The sequence below is a fragment of the Manis pentadactyla genome, chromosome 3 (genome assembly GCF_030020395.1).
Source record: "Manis pentadactyla isolate mManPen7 chromosome 3, mManPen7.hap1, whole genome shotgun sequence".
NCBI lineage: Eukaryota > Metazoa > Chordata > Mammalia > Pholidota > Manidae > Manis > Manis pentadactyla.
In genome coordinates this window covers 221,413,510-221,430,728 of record NC_080021.1, presented here as the reverse complement: position 1 = coordinate 221,430,728, position 17,219 = coordinate 221,413,510, and the positions used below count along the sequence as shown (strand labels likewise).

Below are 17,219 nucleotides of genomic sequence, written 5' to 3'. Positions count from 1 at the left end.
CTTCCCGCTGGCCCACTTCCCAGGACCTTCCGGTCGGGAAGCCGCCTGCTTCCAGAGCTTCACAGGGCACGGAAGGGATGTCCCCGAGAATCCGCCTAGGTCCCTACTCCCTCAGCTCTTCCGCTCTATGCTTTCGTTGGGCAATGACCAAACGCCAAAAACAAATGCACGGTAACCAGGGTCTTTAATGGCACCGGACTGAGAGAAGCGCCTCCCCGGCCCACGCCCGGGACGGCGGTAGGCGGAGCCGGGCGGGCGCAGGCCTCGGCTGCCCCGCTCTTAGCGCGGGAAGTTCTTGGGGTACAGCTGGAAGAGCTTGCCTTCCTGGGTGGGCTCAAAGCCGTACTTCTCCAGGTGCTCGGGGTCAAAGGTGCCGTTCTCGAAGTCCTTCGCGACAGCGGGCGCCGCAGCTTCCTGGAAGAGCTGCCGGGCCGTCAGGGGTGTGTCCGTGCCCGCCGGGGCGCGGTAGTTCACGTAGGGCTTGAGCCTGAAGCCGGCCAGCTCGGGCACCACCAGCTCCGGGACCATCTCCTTGACCTGCACGAACGTTCCGTCGAGCGCTCGGACTCCGGTGCCCTTGGCGCCGCGGCTCTTGCAGAAGGTGCGAGGGCCGCGCTTGCTGGTCCACTTGCTCATCCGGTCAGCGCCCCGCATCAGGGCTCGAACGGCCCCACTCAGGAGGCCCATGCCTTGCAGACGCGAGCGCCCCCGACCCCAACACAAACCACGGGCTGCAAAGAACCGGATCCCTTCGCTGCTCCCACAGAGGCTTCCGGCGGCCAGCACAACTTCCGGCGCTCGAGGCCTTCGCACCGCAGGAAGAGCATCTCCGATTGGCTGCTTCGGGTCCAATGAGCAGCCTCGGCCTTGCTAGAGGGCGGGGCCTCTGGGGCGGGCCGGGGGCGGGGCGTCGAGGTAGGGTGACGGGAGCGCGGGCGTCGGGCGCGCGCGGTCTCGGTGAGTTGACGCTGAGTTTCCCGGTGTTGCAAGGCCCGGGGCGCCGGTCCCTGTGGGAAGGGGGAGCCATCAGCTTCCAAACCCGCGCCCGAAGGAACACCGCCCCAGGCCCGCCCGGCCCTGCGCTGCACGGTGACCGCCTGTGGAAACCGGAGCCGCGTCCCCTCGGGCCCCGGACATTAACCCCTGGACAGTCTGACGGCCCCGCCTCAGCGGCCCCCTGACTCCAGTGGCCCCTGACCCCGACCCAGAGGCCCGCAAGCTCTGGAGGCCCTCTGAGCCTGACACCTCCAATCCCGCCGTACCCCGCCCTGCAGCCCCCGGCTGTCTCGCACCGGGTGGCCTGCCCTCTGGCCGTGTGCTGACCCAGTCGGAGGAGCGGGCCCTGCGTAGCCGGTGTGGGGGAGCAGTGAGCCCCACCCACCACAAACCTGGGGGCGTGGGGAGACTGGCCTGGTCAGCTGAGGTATTGCTGGCCCTTGGGTCTCATCTGGGAAGGCAGGGTTTCCCACGTGGGCCAGGGACACGGGACATTGGACTGCGAGCAAATGCACTGACCCTGAGCTTGCCTTCTCCTGGATTTTCTGGGTGGGATTTTGGAAGAGAGAGACCCTCCTTTGCTTTGGCTTTCTAGGGGGCTTGGGAATCGCAGGGTGAAGGCCCCAGACCTGGCTCCTCCTCACCAGAGGTCAGGCGAGCAAAGGCTGGTCCTACGTTCATTGTCCCCTGGACCAACACATCCACCTTGAGGGCCCAGCTACCCTGGATGGGAATCCCCTGGTACCAGCCACAAGGGAGGCTCTGTCCAGCCTGAGGCCCCATCCTGTCCAGCTCTTGCCCCTTCCCCTGCAGGGAGGTCCCAACTGCTGTGGGCTGCGCACACGTGCCCTGACAGCCTGGGAGAGGAGCTGGGGGCTTGGCTGTGGTCCTGGTTTCCTGGACAGTCCTGTGAGGGCTGTTCCCAGACAGGGAACAGTTTTCCATCAGCATTTTCCTCCAATGGAAATGCAGTTTACCCTGGAAAGCATCCCAGGGCACAAGGCAGAAAGCAGCGCTCTGCCTGTGAGCCTGAGGGCTGGGCACCTGCCCTTATTTGAGCCGGCTTATTGCGTTTCACCTAGGCTGTCTTTTGTTTTTAGCCATGGAGCAAGAGGAGGATGCTGACGCGGAGGTATGGAACTGAGGACTCCAGGGATGAACCAGAGCCTTAGAATCTCCACTGGGCGCATTTCTGGACCAGGAGAAAGGGCGCTTTTAGCATCTGCTCTGGCGGCAGCCCCTGGAAGCCTCCTGAACGTGGGAGTGGCAACTTGGGCTCTTCTGGCGCCTTGTTGGAGCTGGAGCCCTGCCTCTCCTTCCCCTGACGTCACACTTCTCTATTCCTGCCTCCACTTGGGACTCCGCCTGCTTGTTTTGACGCAGCAACTTTTCCTCAGTGGAACATCTGTAGCTGTATCACTAAGGCCTTTATTCCTAACCCAGAAAATTAGATGCATTGAAACAACGGTGAACAGCTAGGGAAGTGCGATGCCCACACACAGCAGATTGAGCAAATGGGTTATGAAACATCGTGTGACGCTTCCTTGCATAGCCCTGGCCATCCCCAGCATGGCAGTTGAGCTCTGAGGGACACACTTAGGGGAAGACGCGGTCGCTGTTGCTCTTGTGCCGCCGACTGTTGATGTTCCCCAGAGCTGAGCACGTGGTCTGGGCCAGGAGTAGTTGGGTATCCCAGCTCCAGAGCCGAGAGCCCTGCTGCTTCCATCTGCCGCCTGAAAGGGTTGAGTTTTCTGATCACTCATTCATTCTGTCTTGATGCAACAGTCTGCTTTTGAGCAACTTTTCCAGACGCTGTTCGGTCTCCTTTTCTGGCATCAGTGCCGTGTCTGACCCCGGCTCTCTGGAGGGTGGGGCAGCGCTTTGGTCCCTGGCGCTTGTGTGGAAACCTGAGAGGATCAACGAGTGCCCCGCCCCAGCCTGCTCCTGGCCGCTGGGGGGCGCTGCGGGGCACCACGGGAAGGGGCGTGGCTGTGTGTTGGCCGGCCGGTCTTCCCACTTCATCTTGGGAAGTGAGCCAGCGTGTCCGTGTGAGCGGCCCCAGCGTCTGCCCACGCACCACCCCGTGCTTACCCTTCCCTCTTCCCTCCCTGCCTCCCTCCTTCCCTCTGGTCTGGACTTCTGAGGCCCCTGTGAACTTCTTCCTTGGGAGGCGGTAGGGGAGCAGGCACGCAGCCCTTCTCTGCTGTGAGCTGGTATTAATGTTCTCAAAACCCAGATGGTTTCTTGAGGTTTCTCAGCACTGCCCGTGGGAGGCTAATGCGTGCGCTGGGGCTGGCAGTCCGTGGTCCTGTTGGGGATCAGAGGGAACTAAAAGAGGCCTTGGCACCTCTGTGGCCAGCCGGCCACCTCCTCTGGACTTGAATCTTGAGGAGCTGGAGAGCTGAGGGTCTAGGGTTCTGATGCACTGATGAAGCCCAGAGCATTTGTTGTCCACACAGCAGTGCTGGCCCCGCTGACCACCCCAAGGGTGGCTGAGAGGTGGGGCTCTGTGCCCTGAGCAGGTGTGCTTGAGACGGGCCTCAGCGGCCTGAAGGTGCTTCCTTCTGGAGGTCCCTGGGGCTGCTGACTTCCTCCCTGACCTGCAGCTCTTCTGCCCTGGGAGGCTGGGCCACGCCCACCCTGGCCCTTCCTGACCCAGTGTCCTTCTGCAGGCTGGCTTCTCTCTGGATGCCACCCTAGGATCCTGGGCGCTGCAGTTGACAGAGCAGCATTCACAGTCCACCATGGTAACCACTGGTGCTCCCACATGATGGGCGGGCCCTGGGACCTATGGCCTGTTTGAGCCCAGGCTGCCCCTGGCCCGTTCATGCCTGGCCCATGCTGGGGGCGCTGGGGGGCTCGGGGGAGGGACTCCCTGGTGGCCTTGCTGACGGGTGCTGTCTGCACCTTCACCCAGCTGATGGGGATTGCAGTTGGAGCCCTCCTGGCCCTGGCTCTGGCCCTGCTTGGCATCACTGTCTTTTTTGTGCACAGAAAGGTTAACCGATCCCGTGAGTATCCTGCTTCAGACTTGTCTCCAGGGGGAGGACGAGGCCCAGGGAGGTCTGGGCGACTTGCCATGCATTTCGAGCCCCTCAAGTTCATGCTGGCTTTTGTTGGAAATTACTGGCCTGTTCAGGCTGAGGCTGTGCGTATTGGGTCCATGGAATTTGAGTCTGTTCTGAGCTTTCCTGGCTTGATTCCCAGCAAGGCCCCAGTGAGGAGAGGTGCTTCCCGTTTGCTGAGCGTGTGTCATAACCCTGTGAGGCGCTGCCCTTCCCACACGCAGTGGGACTCAGCAGCGGGGCAGAGTCCTCACAGGGTCCTGGCTGTGCCTCAGGCCACCCTTTTGCTCTCCTTGCAGGACAAGTGCAGCCCGCTCCTCAGTACAGGTTCCGGAAGAGAGACAAAGTGATGTTTTATGGCCGCAAAATCATGAGGAAGGTGACTTGTGCTGGAGGCGCCCTTCCTGTGGGTGCCTGTGGTATGGACCTGGGAGCCCGTGGCATGCATGCTCTCCTCCCGCAGCGCCCAGGCCTGCTCATCCTCGAGGCCTCCAACCTAGCTGCCTGCAGGGAGGGCTGGGGTGGGGCAGGGCTGGGTTGAGCTTTCAAGACGGCTCTGGCAAGTGTGGGGAGCCAAAGTCCCCACTGGGCCTGTGAGGTGGATGTTTGTCTTACGGCCCCTTCCAGGGACATCCTGGGGCATCGGACTTGAGGTCCCACCTCCAGGGCTGAGACTGGTGATGCTGTTTGGATTTGGAGACCACGAGGCCTCCCTTTCAGTGTCAGGCTCCTACCAGTCTGTCTTGGCTCCTCAGCCCTCTGCCACCACCTGTGGGTAGGAAGCACTCAGCAGACCTCCCAGAGGCTTATTCTAAAACAGCCTCTGTTTGTTGCTTTTCTCTGGTTTTGCTATTGATTCATGTTCTTTGTAGAAAACCCGCAACATTAGAAGAGGAGGCACATGGGTGTCCTCATGTGGGGCTTCTTTCTTGTCAGCATCAGGCGTCAGCTAGGCTGGGCCACCCGGCCAAGGCCCTGAGCTCTGTGCACCTGCTCTGTCTGGGGCTGGCCTGGCGAGTGCGGGCTGCCTCGTGGCCTACAGCAGGGCCACATGGGGCGGGCCCAGCGGGTCTTGGAGGAGCCTGTGTGGCTGGCTGGGGGCCGTCCACCAGCAGTCCCACTGAGGCTTGTGTGCTGGCGTGCTGGGCTTGGGCCTCAAGGTCAGGAGTGTGGTCCAGTGGTGCCGGGCCTCAGGGAGGGAAGGAGTGGTGCCCATACAACATGGACAGACACAGTTCAGGGAGCTGAGGGGCAGTGACTGCCTGCCGATTTCCAGGCTGAGGGCTGGGCACTGCAGCCCCAACCCACCCTGTTCAGTGGTTGGGTTGGCCTTGACGATGGGAAGGGGCGAAGAGCGTGCAGGGCCTCAGGTCATAGGTGGGGAGGTGGGGAGGGCTTTTCAAGGGCTGTGGGAAGGGGCTGCCATAGCGTGAGGGAGGCGGAGCAGCATCAGCCTGCAGGCAGAGAGCACCTAGCTGGAGGATTTGGAGCTCTGGGGGCGCCGGCCCTCTGGGGAGATGGTCATGTGCTGCGTCAGCAGGCAGGGCGTTCTGCATTGGGCAGGTGGGGTGGGCGAGGCAGGCGAACCCCAGAGCTGATGCAAGGACTGAGTGCTGAGCCCAGCCGGGCACAGGGTTCTCACCCGGACCTCCCCTACCCCTGTGCAGGTGACCACGCTGCCCCACACGCTAGTTGGGAACACAGCTGCGTCCCGGCAGCGCATGCGGAAGAGGACCAAGGTGCTCTCCTTGGCCAAGAGGTATTGGGGGTGCCCTTGGACCATATTGCATCCTGGACGCTCTCCCCGGCACTGGGGCCTGCTGGGCATGGCTGCTGCCCATGGCTTCCCGCCTCGGGTCACAGCTCACGCCGTGGGCTTGAACCCCTCAGGCTTCTGCTTCAGGGTGTGTGTCTGCTTTGTAGGATTCTGCGCTTCAAGAAGGAGTACCCCACCCTGCAGCCAAAGGAGCCCCCACCCTCCGTGTTGGAGGCCGACCTCACAGAGTTTGATGTGAAGAACTCCCACTTGCTGTCAGAAGTTCTGTACATGCTGAAAAACGTTCGGTGAGCCCGAATGTCCGGGAGGTCCGCTGGGGACTGGGAAGGCTCCGTTTCCTGTGGCCACTGACTGTCGGCAAGGCTTCGGCTACCGGAGCCGGAGCGCTGTTGTCTGTGTTCACTTGCTTGTCGGCACTTTCGTCTTCAGGAGGAAGGCAGATGATGCATAGGACTTTGTAGCTGGGTGCCTCTCTGTCCCTCCCTGGAAACGCCCTTCCTCTTCCTGGCAGCACCTTGTGGTCCTGGGAGGGCCCTTCTGTACCTGCCATTGGTTCTGCGCGGTGTAGGCTCTCAGCCCCGACTCCTCATTCTTTGAGCTGATGGGAAGGCAACTGAGGGGCATTACCAGGGTGCAGGCTTCTGTCCCAGCAGTGACTGGGACGCTGCAGCTATGGGAGCACCAGCTCTGCCCACTGGCCAGTGGGGCCGCCTGTCTCCCTCAGCCACTTTCAGAGGCCGCTGCTCCTTACCCCAGGAAGTATCCCACTCGTGCTCTGCTTCCTGCAGGGTCCTGGGTCACTTTGAGAAGCCGCTGTTCCTGGAACTTTGCAAACACATGGTCTTCGTGCAGCTGCTCGAAGGGGAGCATGTCTTCCGGCCGGGGGAGCCTGACACCAGCATCTACGTGGTGCAGGATGGGCAGCTGGACGTCTGCATCCAGGATGCGGTGAGAGTGAGGCCTGCATGCCGGCCAGTTGGCCAGGGCAGGGGTCTGCTGGGCTGTCACGTGGAGGCCTGGCACCTTACGTTCCCAGTGCACCCCGTGGGGGAGTGCATGCCTTCACCCTGCACTTCTTTGGGTAGAAAGGCCTTGGTCCTGACACTGCCGCCCAGCTGCCCTGTTGATGTTGGTCATCACCTGTCACTCTCACACCCGCGTATGCCTGTCAATCAGCCAGCTCAGGCTCAGTAGCATTTAGTGGCTTCATTTCTGCATTTCACCAGATACAGCATAAGCATTTTGAAATGTCTCTCCCACTTCCTCAGGACACCCCTCTGTATTGATCTGCCATGATGAGTTGCACCCTTACCTTATTTTCAGGTTTCAGATTATAAATCACTGTAACTCTAAGAAAACAATTGAAGTATTAATTCATCTGGAAGCCAAGAGGTTCCTGCCTCTGTTAACTTTTACCCTGAATCTCAGTTGTCAGGAGTGACCTCCAAGCCTAACCAACCAAGGTCTAGCTGCTTTCCAGGAGGGTGGGTGCGTTTACTTGCCCAGTGGAGTGTGACCTACCTAGGCTTCCCACCGTCTGTTCAAAGTGAACTCCAGGCTGCACAGGGTTGCCCCCTGACCTTGCAGAAGTTCCCACCTGCCAGAGTGGGGGGGGCCTGACAGTGCCCTCGGTGTCTAGGCCGTTCTCATACATGCAGCTTTGTGCACATCTGGACTGGACAGGGCGATGAGAAAGGAAATGGCCCTGTCCAGTCTCCTCTTGTTGGGGCTCTCAGTGTTCAGGACTGTAGTCCTGCCACTGGGCTTTCCCCAAAAGGGCCAGGCAGAAGGGCTCAGGATGGGTGACCAGGGTCAAGTCTGCATAAGTTCAGAAAGGGCTTTCCTGGGCCAGCAGAGGTGAGCTTCCTGTGTTAAGTCATTAGCATGGTCTTCTTTTTCTTTAACCCAGTGGAGAAATACATCAAAATGCTATTCTGTATACCAGTAACAATGGCACGTGGTCCTTACAGCCCTCTGGTCTGGCCAGCACATTCGCTCGGGTTCTGCGACTCAGCCTAGCTTTCCTGCTGAGGACCAGCGTGGCTGCACGGCTGTGCCTGATGGTTTTGCTCACTCCCCTTACTCACCCTCACTTTCTCTGGCCTCTGCTTTTGAGGTTGTCACCCCGTCCTCTCCCCAAGTTGGTGAGGGTGCAGCCCTCTCCCCTCATGGACAGTGGTGGTGGGGCATGTTGGCCCAGCTGTCTCCTCAGGCAATGGTGCTCTGCTTCCCAAGTGCAGGACGGCACCGAGGTGGCAGTCAAAGAGGTGCTAGCCGGGGACAGCGTCCACAGCCTCCTCAGCATCCTGGACGTCATCACCGTGAGTCCCCTGGGTCCCAGGCTCACCCGCACAGCAGGTCCCTCAGTGCCAGGGCCAGTTCTCCGCAGCGACGTGGGGCTGGTCCACTGTGGGAGGGACCCATGGCAGGTCAGGGGTGGGGTGCGAGCGGGTGCCTCTGACTTTGGGTTTATGAGTTGGGTGTTTGCTTACGGGTTTTGGCTGTTTTAAATGGTTGTCAAATGATGATGCATGTACATGGTCCAAGGCTCAGAAGGCGCAGAGTGTGTGTAGGGGAAACGGCTCCTCCCATCCTTCGGGCCCCGAGGCCCCTTCCCAGAGGGAGCTCCTTGTGGCTCTTTTGTGCCAGTATGACTCTCTCTGTTCCCAATCTTTGGCTATTCACTGTGGTGGTGAATGGTCTTGTGTGAACCCTGTTACCTGTATGTGAAGACCAGCCTGTGGGACAGGTCCTCGGGGAATGCCCCTCCCGGCCCCGCCACCCTGGCTGAGCCCAGCCACCCAGGAGGGTGCTGGTTTCACCCCCACCAATTAGGGAGCCATCTAATGCTTGTTCTTTACTAGCCCAACTGAAAAACAATGTCTTTTATTATTTTATGATTTTTAAACTTCTTATTATGGAATGTTTCCAACGTATTCAAAAGTAGACAGAATAGTAAAGATTTTTACTGGCTGTCCCACCACCAGCTACAAAAAGCCTCTGTTCCATGTGCCCTGTTCCCTCCCTCCTAACTAGAACTTAACATTTGTTTAATTTTCTTCTGAGTAAATCTACACACAGTGAAACGAATCTCAAGTGCACATGAGCTGAGTTTTGATAAATGCACGGCCTGTGGGACTCAAAAGGTGCATTTGGTTTTAACCTCATGCTTTGAGGTCAGCCTTTTCTTTCCTGTCTGACTGTGTCTTGAGGCAGTGTGCAGCTGCTTCTGCAGACATTGCATGGTGGGGTCTCCAGAGGCTGCAGAGCCTTGGCAAGGTGCAGGTGTGCAAGGCAGGGGTCTAGGTTCTCAGGTGACTCTCAGACAGATGGCGCCCCCGGCTGTGTCCTCTGACCCAGCCCTCAGTCATTGTGCACGACCAGCTCCAAACACTTTGGGGGTGTCCAGTGTGCTTGCCCTGCCCCCAGGCCAGCATAGATGTGCACCGAGGGGTTTTGGGGCCTGAGGTGGAGGCACGGTTGGGACTCTGGTGTTGTGTTCTGTTCCTGGGACCCAGTGTGCCTTCACAAGATGCTTGGCCAGGGCTGAGAGGGACACCACCTCCTCTGAGCAAGACTGACCTGTTTTGAAAGGCTGGTGCTCGGCCCCGAGGCAGCCCTGCCTGGAGCGTTGTGCTGGGAGAGGGTACCTGGCCTGTGTGCAGAGCCTGGGTCTGAGTGGCCCTGGCTGGCATGCCCCTGGATCTGTCAGGTGCACTGTGGCCTGCGGAAGCCAGGAGGTCTAGACCGGCTGTCAGTCTGCATGTAGGTAAGTCGGGGTCACGTGACTCTTCAGCCCTCGCTGCCTTCGCTGGTTTAACCAAAGAATGACTTGAGCACAGGCCAGGGCGGGCCTGGGGCTGTTATGTCTGTTTCTGTAGCCAACCCTGACCCTGTTGTGGGATTCGGGCTGACCTTGTTCCTTACAGCTCCCCGAGCTAGCTGGGAGCTGGCCTGCCCATCAACACACCCTCTCCGGGGGCAGGAGCCCGCCTCCTTGAGTGGATGGGAAAAGAAAATGGGGGTGACATCTGGGAGAAAGAATTCTACAGACATTGTGATTATTTGACTATTTGGAAGGACATCATTTTGCCTCCCCAGACATTTGTGTTTTTCATTTCTTAAAAAGTTTAATTCTTATGAAAATAAGTAAGACATACTGGAAAATACATCTTTGATGTCTTGTGAACTGCAGTTGCTTGCCTTCCTGCCCCTTCCCCAGGGAAGCTGCTGCCTGCTGCTGGCCCTTTGAGGTTCCTGTGGGCAGGCTGCCTCTGGGTCTTTGGGGCTCTCCCCTTTCTGACCCCTGCTGAGTTCCTGTCCAGGTGCGAAGGCTTCTTGATGGCCCAGGTGGCTGCACACCTGCCGTGCAGCTCCGCCTCTGGACCTGGTTCACCACGGAGCCTGTGAGCCGGTGCCCGTGAGCCCCTTCGCATCTCCCTGCAGTTAGCAGGTGCCTCACTTTTGAGTCACCTCTTTCCCACACATATTGTGCACTGACGCCCTGACCTGTGCTTGTGACCTGGGGAGAAGCCCCCAAGCCCCATCCTCTTGTGCCTGTCGAAGCCCCTGCCCCTTGCCCTGGGGCCTCTCTTCCCCCTGAGCAGGGCCTTGGGTTGGCTTGTTCACTGTGGGGCAGGGGCAGAAATAGTTTTGAGATCTTACAAACCTAGAATTGTCTCTATTCTACACTACTTTTATCATTTCGTTATGCTTCCTAGATTTCTTCAACTTTATTTTCCAAACTTGCCATTGAATTTCTAATTTCTGTCATCATGTTTATTTTAAGAGCTCTTTTTCCCCCCTCCAAATTAAAAAATATATATATCTTGTTCTTTTTGCATGGGCGAAGTAAATTGAGGCTTTCATTTGCTCCCTGCGTCAACTCTGGCTCTGCTCAGTTTCCCTTCTCTGTTTATTTTGGCCTCCGTCTTTCTGATCTGGCCCTCTCCCGTCCCAGCGGTCCATGGATGTGCGGGTGAAATCTGCAGCAGACCCGCCTGCACAGCAGTGTAGAGGGGCCGCCAGACATATCATGGAGCTGGAGGCCAGGCGCAAGCGAGGCCAGTGCGTGAGAGTCGTGGTCAACAACTCCCACAGTGCCAGGTGGCCACCGTGTTAGGCTGTGCTGCAGCCTTCCTGGTGTAAATGAGCATCTGGTGGTGTTCCAGCAAAGCTCTGTTTGCCAGCACAGAAGGTGGCTGGGATTTGGGCCTTGGGCTGTGGTTTGCCTGCTCTCTGGCAGGGACAGGTGAGTGTTACTGCTCAGGGCTGGGTTGTTTTGGGCCGAGGGGAGGCATTAGGTAATCTGGATTGCTGGAAATGTGTTCTACCTTCATTCAAGCCATGGTTATATGTGTTTATTATAAAAAGAAAAACAGCATGAGCTCCTTGGAAGCTGTCTCTGTGCTCATGTGTGTAGGGCTTGTCCCTGGCAGCTCCTTGTAGGAAGGCAGATTGGGGCCCACAGGCCAGTGTCCATGGAACTTTTCTGTAGGGCAGAGTCCCAGAGAGGAGCCCACCAATACCCTGCTGTCATGGGATTGGCTTGGAGTCAGGGAGGGAGTCTGGGGTACCCCTACCCCGGTGCAAGTGTGAGTTGGCACCCGGCCCTTGGCTGTGCATGGCAGGCAGACAGACGTGTCTGCCTCACTGTGTGGGACACCCGAGGCCAGCTTCAGGGTGCGGCGGTCAGCAGCTCCCCCATGGGGACAGGATTTCTCAATAGACATGCCCTCAGCTCTGCCCGCTGCTAATCCCCCAGAGTGCTGTTGACACGACCTGTCTGCTCTTGGTGTTTATCTTCATCCTGGGGTTTGTATCTTCTCAGTGGAGCAGAGGGGAGCGTGTACCATGAGGGAATGGAGACAAACCATTAACTTCAGAAAACCATTTTTAATGGGAGGTGGGCTTTAGTATTGTTATGTTTTCAACTGAAGTAACAACTTATTCTTTTGGCGTTGAGGTAGTTATTATTTTCCAGTTTTGAGAAATAATTGACATGTGTCACTTGTAAGTTAAGAGGTTACAGCGTGATGGTTTGGTTTACATTTACTGCAAAATCATTACCACAGTGGGTCTAGATAACCCATCACCTCACAGATAAGAGTCTCCTTGGGCCGAGAGCCGCTTTCTGTGACCGCACAGCAGTGCCAGCTGCAGTCTGGGTGCCACACCTGACATCCCACGATGCGCCTACCTCATACCTGGAGGTTCACCCCTTGCCCACCTTCCCCCAATCCCCTCCCCTATTGTTTTAATTCGACAAGGCTGTCATGAAGCACGCAGACACCCCCAGCAGCACATGTGTGGTCAGCGCGAGGGCGCCCGCCCTGCCTCAGGGCTCTGGTTGCCATGCGGGCCCAGGCGGTCTGTCTTCTCTGCAGTGTGCACGTTTTCTCTGCTTATCTGAGCTGCACCGTGGGGTCTGTCATGACTGCCTCTTGTCGGTGGCTGTCAGTGTGCAGCGCCTCTGTGCAGTTGGGCTGGTGGGCCGCATATCTGTAGGGTGGCTCCTGGCTGTGGTGCAGCGTGTTTGGGAAACCCAGCCAGCGCGAGGAGTCTGGGTCTGTGCCTGGGCCTTGCTGCAGCCCTACGGTGCAGCCTCTTCCTCTGGTTTTCATAGGCTGTTGATTTTAGGTGGTGGGGTGGAGGGAGTCTCTTTTCTGGCTAAGAAACAAGTCACTTTCAAAGTAAAACAAGTCACTGCCTTTACAGCAGCAGCTGCAAAGTGCTCTTGCCCTCCCTGCCCTTGTGGGCCTGGCCCGTGGGTAGCGGTGTGCTTACCTTACATCCTGGGGAGGGCGCCCTGCACAGAGTGCGCACAGGGGAGCAGGCGGGCTGTAGCCAGCCTGGAATCCCATCCTTGGACACCAGCTGGTGACTCTGTGCTCATGATCCTTGGGGTCCTCTTTCAAAAGGATTTGAAGTGAGCAGGCAGAATTCAGAGCAGATGAAGTGCAGCAGTCTCAGAGCTCCCATGGAAGTCCCAGAGCCAAATGCCCAGTGTTTCTGCGTGCAGGGCTGTGTGGCAGGAATGGGTGCCTGCCACATGGGCCTTACAGTGTTTGCTGTCCTGAGACCGGGCGTTGCTGGGCATCCCCTGGTTTGGAGTCTTGTCTGCATGGCCTTGCATGTGGTGACGGGGATTAATTAGGGTTCTTCATTCTGGCTCTCAAAGAGGAAGGAATTGGAGATTTTATCTTTTACTTATGTATTTATTTAATAAAACAAAATGGAGTTCCTGTTCTTCTGTGGCAGGGCAATGTCCTTATAGTCCTTCTTTCCTGCTCATAACAGCAGAAAGCTCTGGACAAAATGCAAAAAGCAGGGACCAAGGACGCAGAAAATAAAGGCAGGGAGATGGCGGGTGGCACTCAAGCAGGAGCCCATGGGGCATGTTCTCTGCCTTTCCTGTTGTCTCACTGCTCTGCCCAAGTAGCTGCATGGTCCCGGAACCAGAGCTCGGATGGGAACCTGCCTTTCTGGGGGCTGGAGGGTGGGCAGGGCAGGGAGGCGGCATCCACAGAAGTGGGCCCCCAAGTTTCTGTGAGCCTCTCCAAGCCTCAGGGCAAGTCTGGTGCAGTGCAGCACGGCCTGTGAGCACCCTCAGTCCAGCTGTCAGGCGAAGCCCTGAGCAGCACCTGTGCAGGATGGCGCAAAGCACCTGCGGAACACAGAACACTGACGCTGAGGCCCAGTGCCCGTGGGTGGGGAGACAGGACTTGTGGACTGAACCTAACCAGCCTGATAACCTGCGGAAATCAGTATTCTCCAGAAAGTGGCTGCCTACACCTCAGCGTGGCAGTGACAGCACTGAGTACACATTAAATGACAGCTGGTCAGATTGGATATGGAAACACCAAGATCCAGCTATGCTGACTCCATGAAACCCACTTACACAGGAAAACAGATTAAAAGTGAGAGGATGGAAAAGTTATACCATGGAACTCAAATGATAACAACACTGAGGGCAACTTTGATATCAGACAGTAGGCCTCAGGCCAAGGGCTGTTGCCAGGACACCACAGCTGTCAGCACGAGGATGTGATGGTCCCAAGTGTGCCCACCTACCAGCGGGATCTCAGAGGTGGGACAGAAGCCTGCAGTGCTGATGGGGAGAGATGCCCCCGGCTACAGTTGGACTTTGGCTCCCTCTCTGTAGTCGCTGGGACAAGGGGACAGGCAGTCTGCACAATGCTGTCACCACCTTGGCTGTTTGTGAGACGCTGGACCCAACAACCCAGAACACCTTCTTCTCAAGTACATGTGGGGCCTTCACGAGATATACTATGTTCTCAGTCATCAGACAGACACCAAAAAGTTCCAAGGGACTGAAACCCTGCAAAGTATGTCCTCTGGTTATGTTATTAAACTAGGAACCAGTAACAGAGAGAAAATATAGAAAAATTATGACATTTGGTAATTTAAAAGTACACCTGTAAAAAAATATTGATCAAAGGGAAGTTACAGGGAAAAATATTTCAAACTAAATGAAAATGAAAATACAGCCTATCAAGACTTGTGGAGTGTAGCGAAAATAGTGCATAGAGGAAAGTTTATAACCTAAAATGCTTTTGTCAGAAAAGAAAAGGTCCCAAATCAATGATCTAAGCTTCTGTCTTAAACTAGGAAGAGCAAATGAAAAAGCAAAGCAGACAGAGCCAAGGGATAAGAGCAGACGTCAGCAAGATTGGGAGCAGAGCAATCGAAAACCTGTGGACCCAAGAGCTGGCCCTGGGGAGCAGCAGTAAAACGGAGAAGCTTATAGCCAGACCAGTGAAGAAAAAAGGAGGCATAGAACACCATCAGAAACAAAGGGCATTTTTACAGACGGGAAAGACGTGAAAGGGGAGATTGTGAACAACTTTGTGGAGAAGCTGACAGTCCCTGAGAAGAGTGTGAGAAGGGGCTGCTGCCCAGTGGCATGCATGGCTGGCAGGAGTGTGGAGTGTGGCCACCGTGGAAATGGGGTAAAGGTGCATATGCTGTATGACCCACAGGCCCCACTCTTGGTTGTTGAGCAACAGAAACAAAAACCATGTTCACACAAAACCCTGTATATGAATATTTAGAGCAGCTTTATAGCTGCCCAAACCTGGGAGCAACCTAAATGTCCATCAACTGCTGGATGGACAAAGGAACTGTAATGCACCTGTAAGACAGACTGGGTCTTAGCAGTCGAGCAGCAAGACAAATCCGTGAGCATTGTCTCAGCAGAGGGAGCTAGTCCCTGTTTCGATTCCATGTGACTTCAACACAGGCAGAACCGCCGGGACAGAAAGCTGGGTGGTTGCTGGGAACCAGTGGTGGGAAGGAGGGTGGGGCCGGGACTCGGGGTGAAGGTCCCTGCATTGGGGTGACGCATGGATGGGCCCCAGAGGGCAGGAGCAGAGGCCACTCACTTGTCCTTGGCCATCTGCTTCTGGAGCCCAGCCCGAAGCCCTGTGGCCTGCACAGCAGGGCGAGGCTCAGCAGCGGGGGTCCTGCCGGGCTGCTTCCTCCCAGGGGCCTTGCAGGAGGCCCATGTGGGCTCGTGTCTCACGCACTCTGGGAAGCGGGCGCCCGGTTCTTGGCAGGGACTTGGGCGGCTGACCACAGCTCTCGTCGCAGGGCCATGCTGCAGCCTACAAGACGGTGTCTGCCCGTGCTGCCGTCCCGTCCACTGTCCTCCGGCTTCCAGCTGTGGCTTTCCAAGGGGTCTTTGAGAAATACCCAGAAACCCTGGTGAGAGTGGTGCAGGTGGGTTGCTTCTTTGGTTGAACTCTGGTGGTGGGGCCCCCAGGCCCGGCATGCTGAGCTGCCTGGGTGGTCCAGAGCCTTGTGGCCTCAACTGGGGTCAGTTTCACCAGCAGCGCAGATCACTGGCCTGTGGTCCAATTACAAAAATAATTTTGTAATACGTATTTTACAATAAAAATTAATATTAATGACCTTAAAGAGGTCTTTATATCTCCCATTATCCCCACAAAGAATTGTTTTTTATTATCCAACTTCTTGTTTTGAAGTAACTTTAGATTTACAGAAGACTTGCAAAACAATGCAGAGGCCCCTTTATGCTCCTAACACCAGCATCTTAGGCGGCTGCCATGGGCTGTCGGGTAGGACCTGAGGAGGGCTCAGTATGGCACAGCTGGCCTGTCCCCACAGATCATCATGGTGCGGCTGCAGAGGGTCACCTTTATGGCACTGCACAACTACCTGGGCCTGACCATGGAGCTCTTCAACCCTGTAAGTGGCAGTGTCCTGATCGCTGGGTATCGGGACCCTGGGCTTTGAGGGGTGATGGTGGGGTTAGATTCTCCCAGGGCCCCGTGCAAAGAGCTTTTCCCATCAGTCAGGTTTCGGGGAGGATGGGCTTCTTCTCAGGGTTCATGCCTGCTGAGACTCGCAGCCTTTGCGAATGGCCTGTGGCACCCGCAGTTCCATCCACAAGAGCCGCTCCGTTGGCTGCCTTGCCCCAGAAGCACACCAGCCCCTTTGTGGCTTGGCCACACAGCGGGGAGAGCCCCTTCCTGCTGGTGCTGGGGTTACTGCCGTGGCTGCCCCTCCTTTCTGTCGAAGCCGGGCGGGTTGAGCTGATGGCCGTGAGGTGGGGTGCACGCGCTCCTACCTCAGAGTTCTTGTGGGCCCCTGAGGAGACTGCCGTCACTGCCGTCTGCCTGGTCCCTGTGGCTCCTGAGCGCTGACCAGATGTTTAACCTTAGCATAAGCATTTACCTCAACGTCCTGCTTAGCTTTGATGATGTTTTAGGTTTTACTCTCTGCCTTTGCTGATATTTTAGGCTGTATCTTTTTGTTTTCTACATTGTTTTTCATCTTCATGGAGAGTGTTGAGGTTTCTGACAAGTCTGACCATTACTTAAACTTGCTGGAGCTGCACAGGGAAAGGCAGACTGGGCCCACCCAGATCTGCCCTCATCCCGCATGGCTGGGCCCCCGGGGGCCGTCGCCCCCTCATCCCTGCAGTGAGGCCTTTCCACAGGGCCCGGTACTGAGAGCACTGGCTCACCAGGGCGCCTGCAGCAGCCCCATTTCCCTCTCTCATCCCAGGAGAGCCAGGCCATCCCGCTCGTGTCCGTAGCCAGCGTGGCTGCTGGAAAGGCCAAGCGACAGGCAAGCTGCAGCCTCGAGGAGCGGCTGGAGAGCCCTGCACGGCCCCGGGAGCCCTGCGGCCCAGGTGCTGCACCCCAGGATGACCCCAGCCTGCCGCCTTCCCTCCTGCGCCGCCCCTGCCACACCTCTGTTCCCAGCTATCTCCCCATCACTGCAGAAGGACTTGGTCCCAGGGAAAAGCCATTTGGGAAGCAGGTTCTGAGCGTGCTGCTCTGAGCTCTCAAGAGGGACCTAGATTTAGGGAAAGAAAATGTCCATTGAGGCCT

At 57.2% G+C, this 17,219-nt stretch overlaps 2 protein-coding genes across 15 annotated transcripts in view; one reads left to right on the top strand and one right to left on the bottom strand.

The window, feature by feature from the left end:
* Positions 1–167: 167 nt before the first annotated feature.
* MRPL41 (mitochondrial ribosomal protein L41) lies at positions 168–799 on the bottom strand. Its single transcript, XM_036900914.2, has one exon. It carries the CDS (start codon positions 685–687, stop codon positions 280–282), a length of 408 nt encoding a protein of 135 aa, XP_036756809.2. The 5' UTR covers positions 688–799; the 3' UTR covers positions 168–279.
* Positions 800–845: 46 nt separating this feature from the next.
* The window catches only part of PNPLA7 (patatin like phospholipase domain containing 7), a 64,630-nt gene continuing 48,256 nt past the window's right edge, over positions 846–17,219 (top strand). For 10 of the 14 annotated variants that reach the window (XR_008996717.1, XR_005027806.2, XR_008996718.1 and 7 more), the window contains exons 1-12: positions 846–957; positions 2,079–2,128; positions 3,669–3,743; positions 3,914–4,007; positions 4,361–4,440; positions 5,729–5,820; positions 5,985–6,125; positions 6,627–6,786; positions 8,079–8,159; positions 15,451–15,579; positions 15,988–16,068; positions 16,891–17,017. Coding sequence is in view for 10 of the 14 variants with exons in the window: in XM_036900699.2 (XP_036756594.2) it covers positions 852–957; positions 2,079–2,128; positions 3,669–3,743; positions 3,914–4,007; positions 4,361–4,440; positions 5,729–5,820; positions 5,985–6,125; positions 6,627–6,786; positions 8,079–8,159; positions 15,451–15,579; positions 15,988–16,068; positions 16,891–17,017 (1,216 nt within the window). In the remaining 4 variants the exon portion in view is untranslated. The other 4 variants (XM_057499276.1, XM_036900702.2, XM_036900700.2 and 1 more) reach the window with 4 other exon arrangements.

Excerpts from the sequence above, each read along its gene's own strand:
- MRPL41 (XM_036900914.2), bottom strand. The coding sequence starts at position 687 with ATGGGCCTCCTGAGTGGGGCCGTTCGAGCCCTGATGCGGGGCGCTGAC.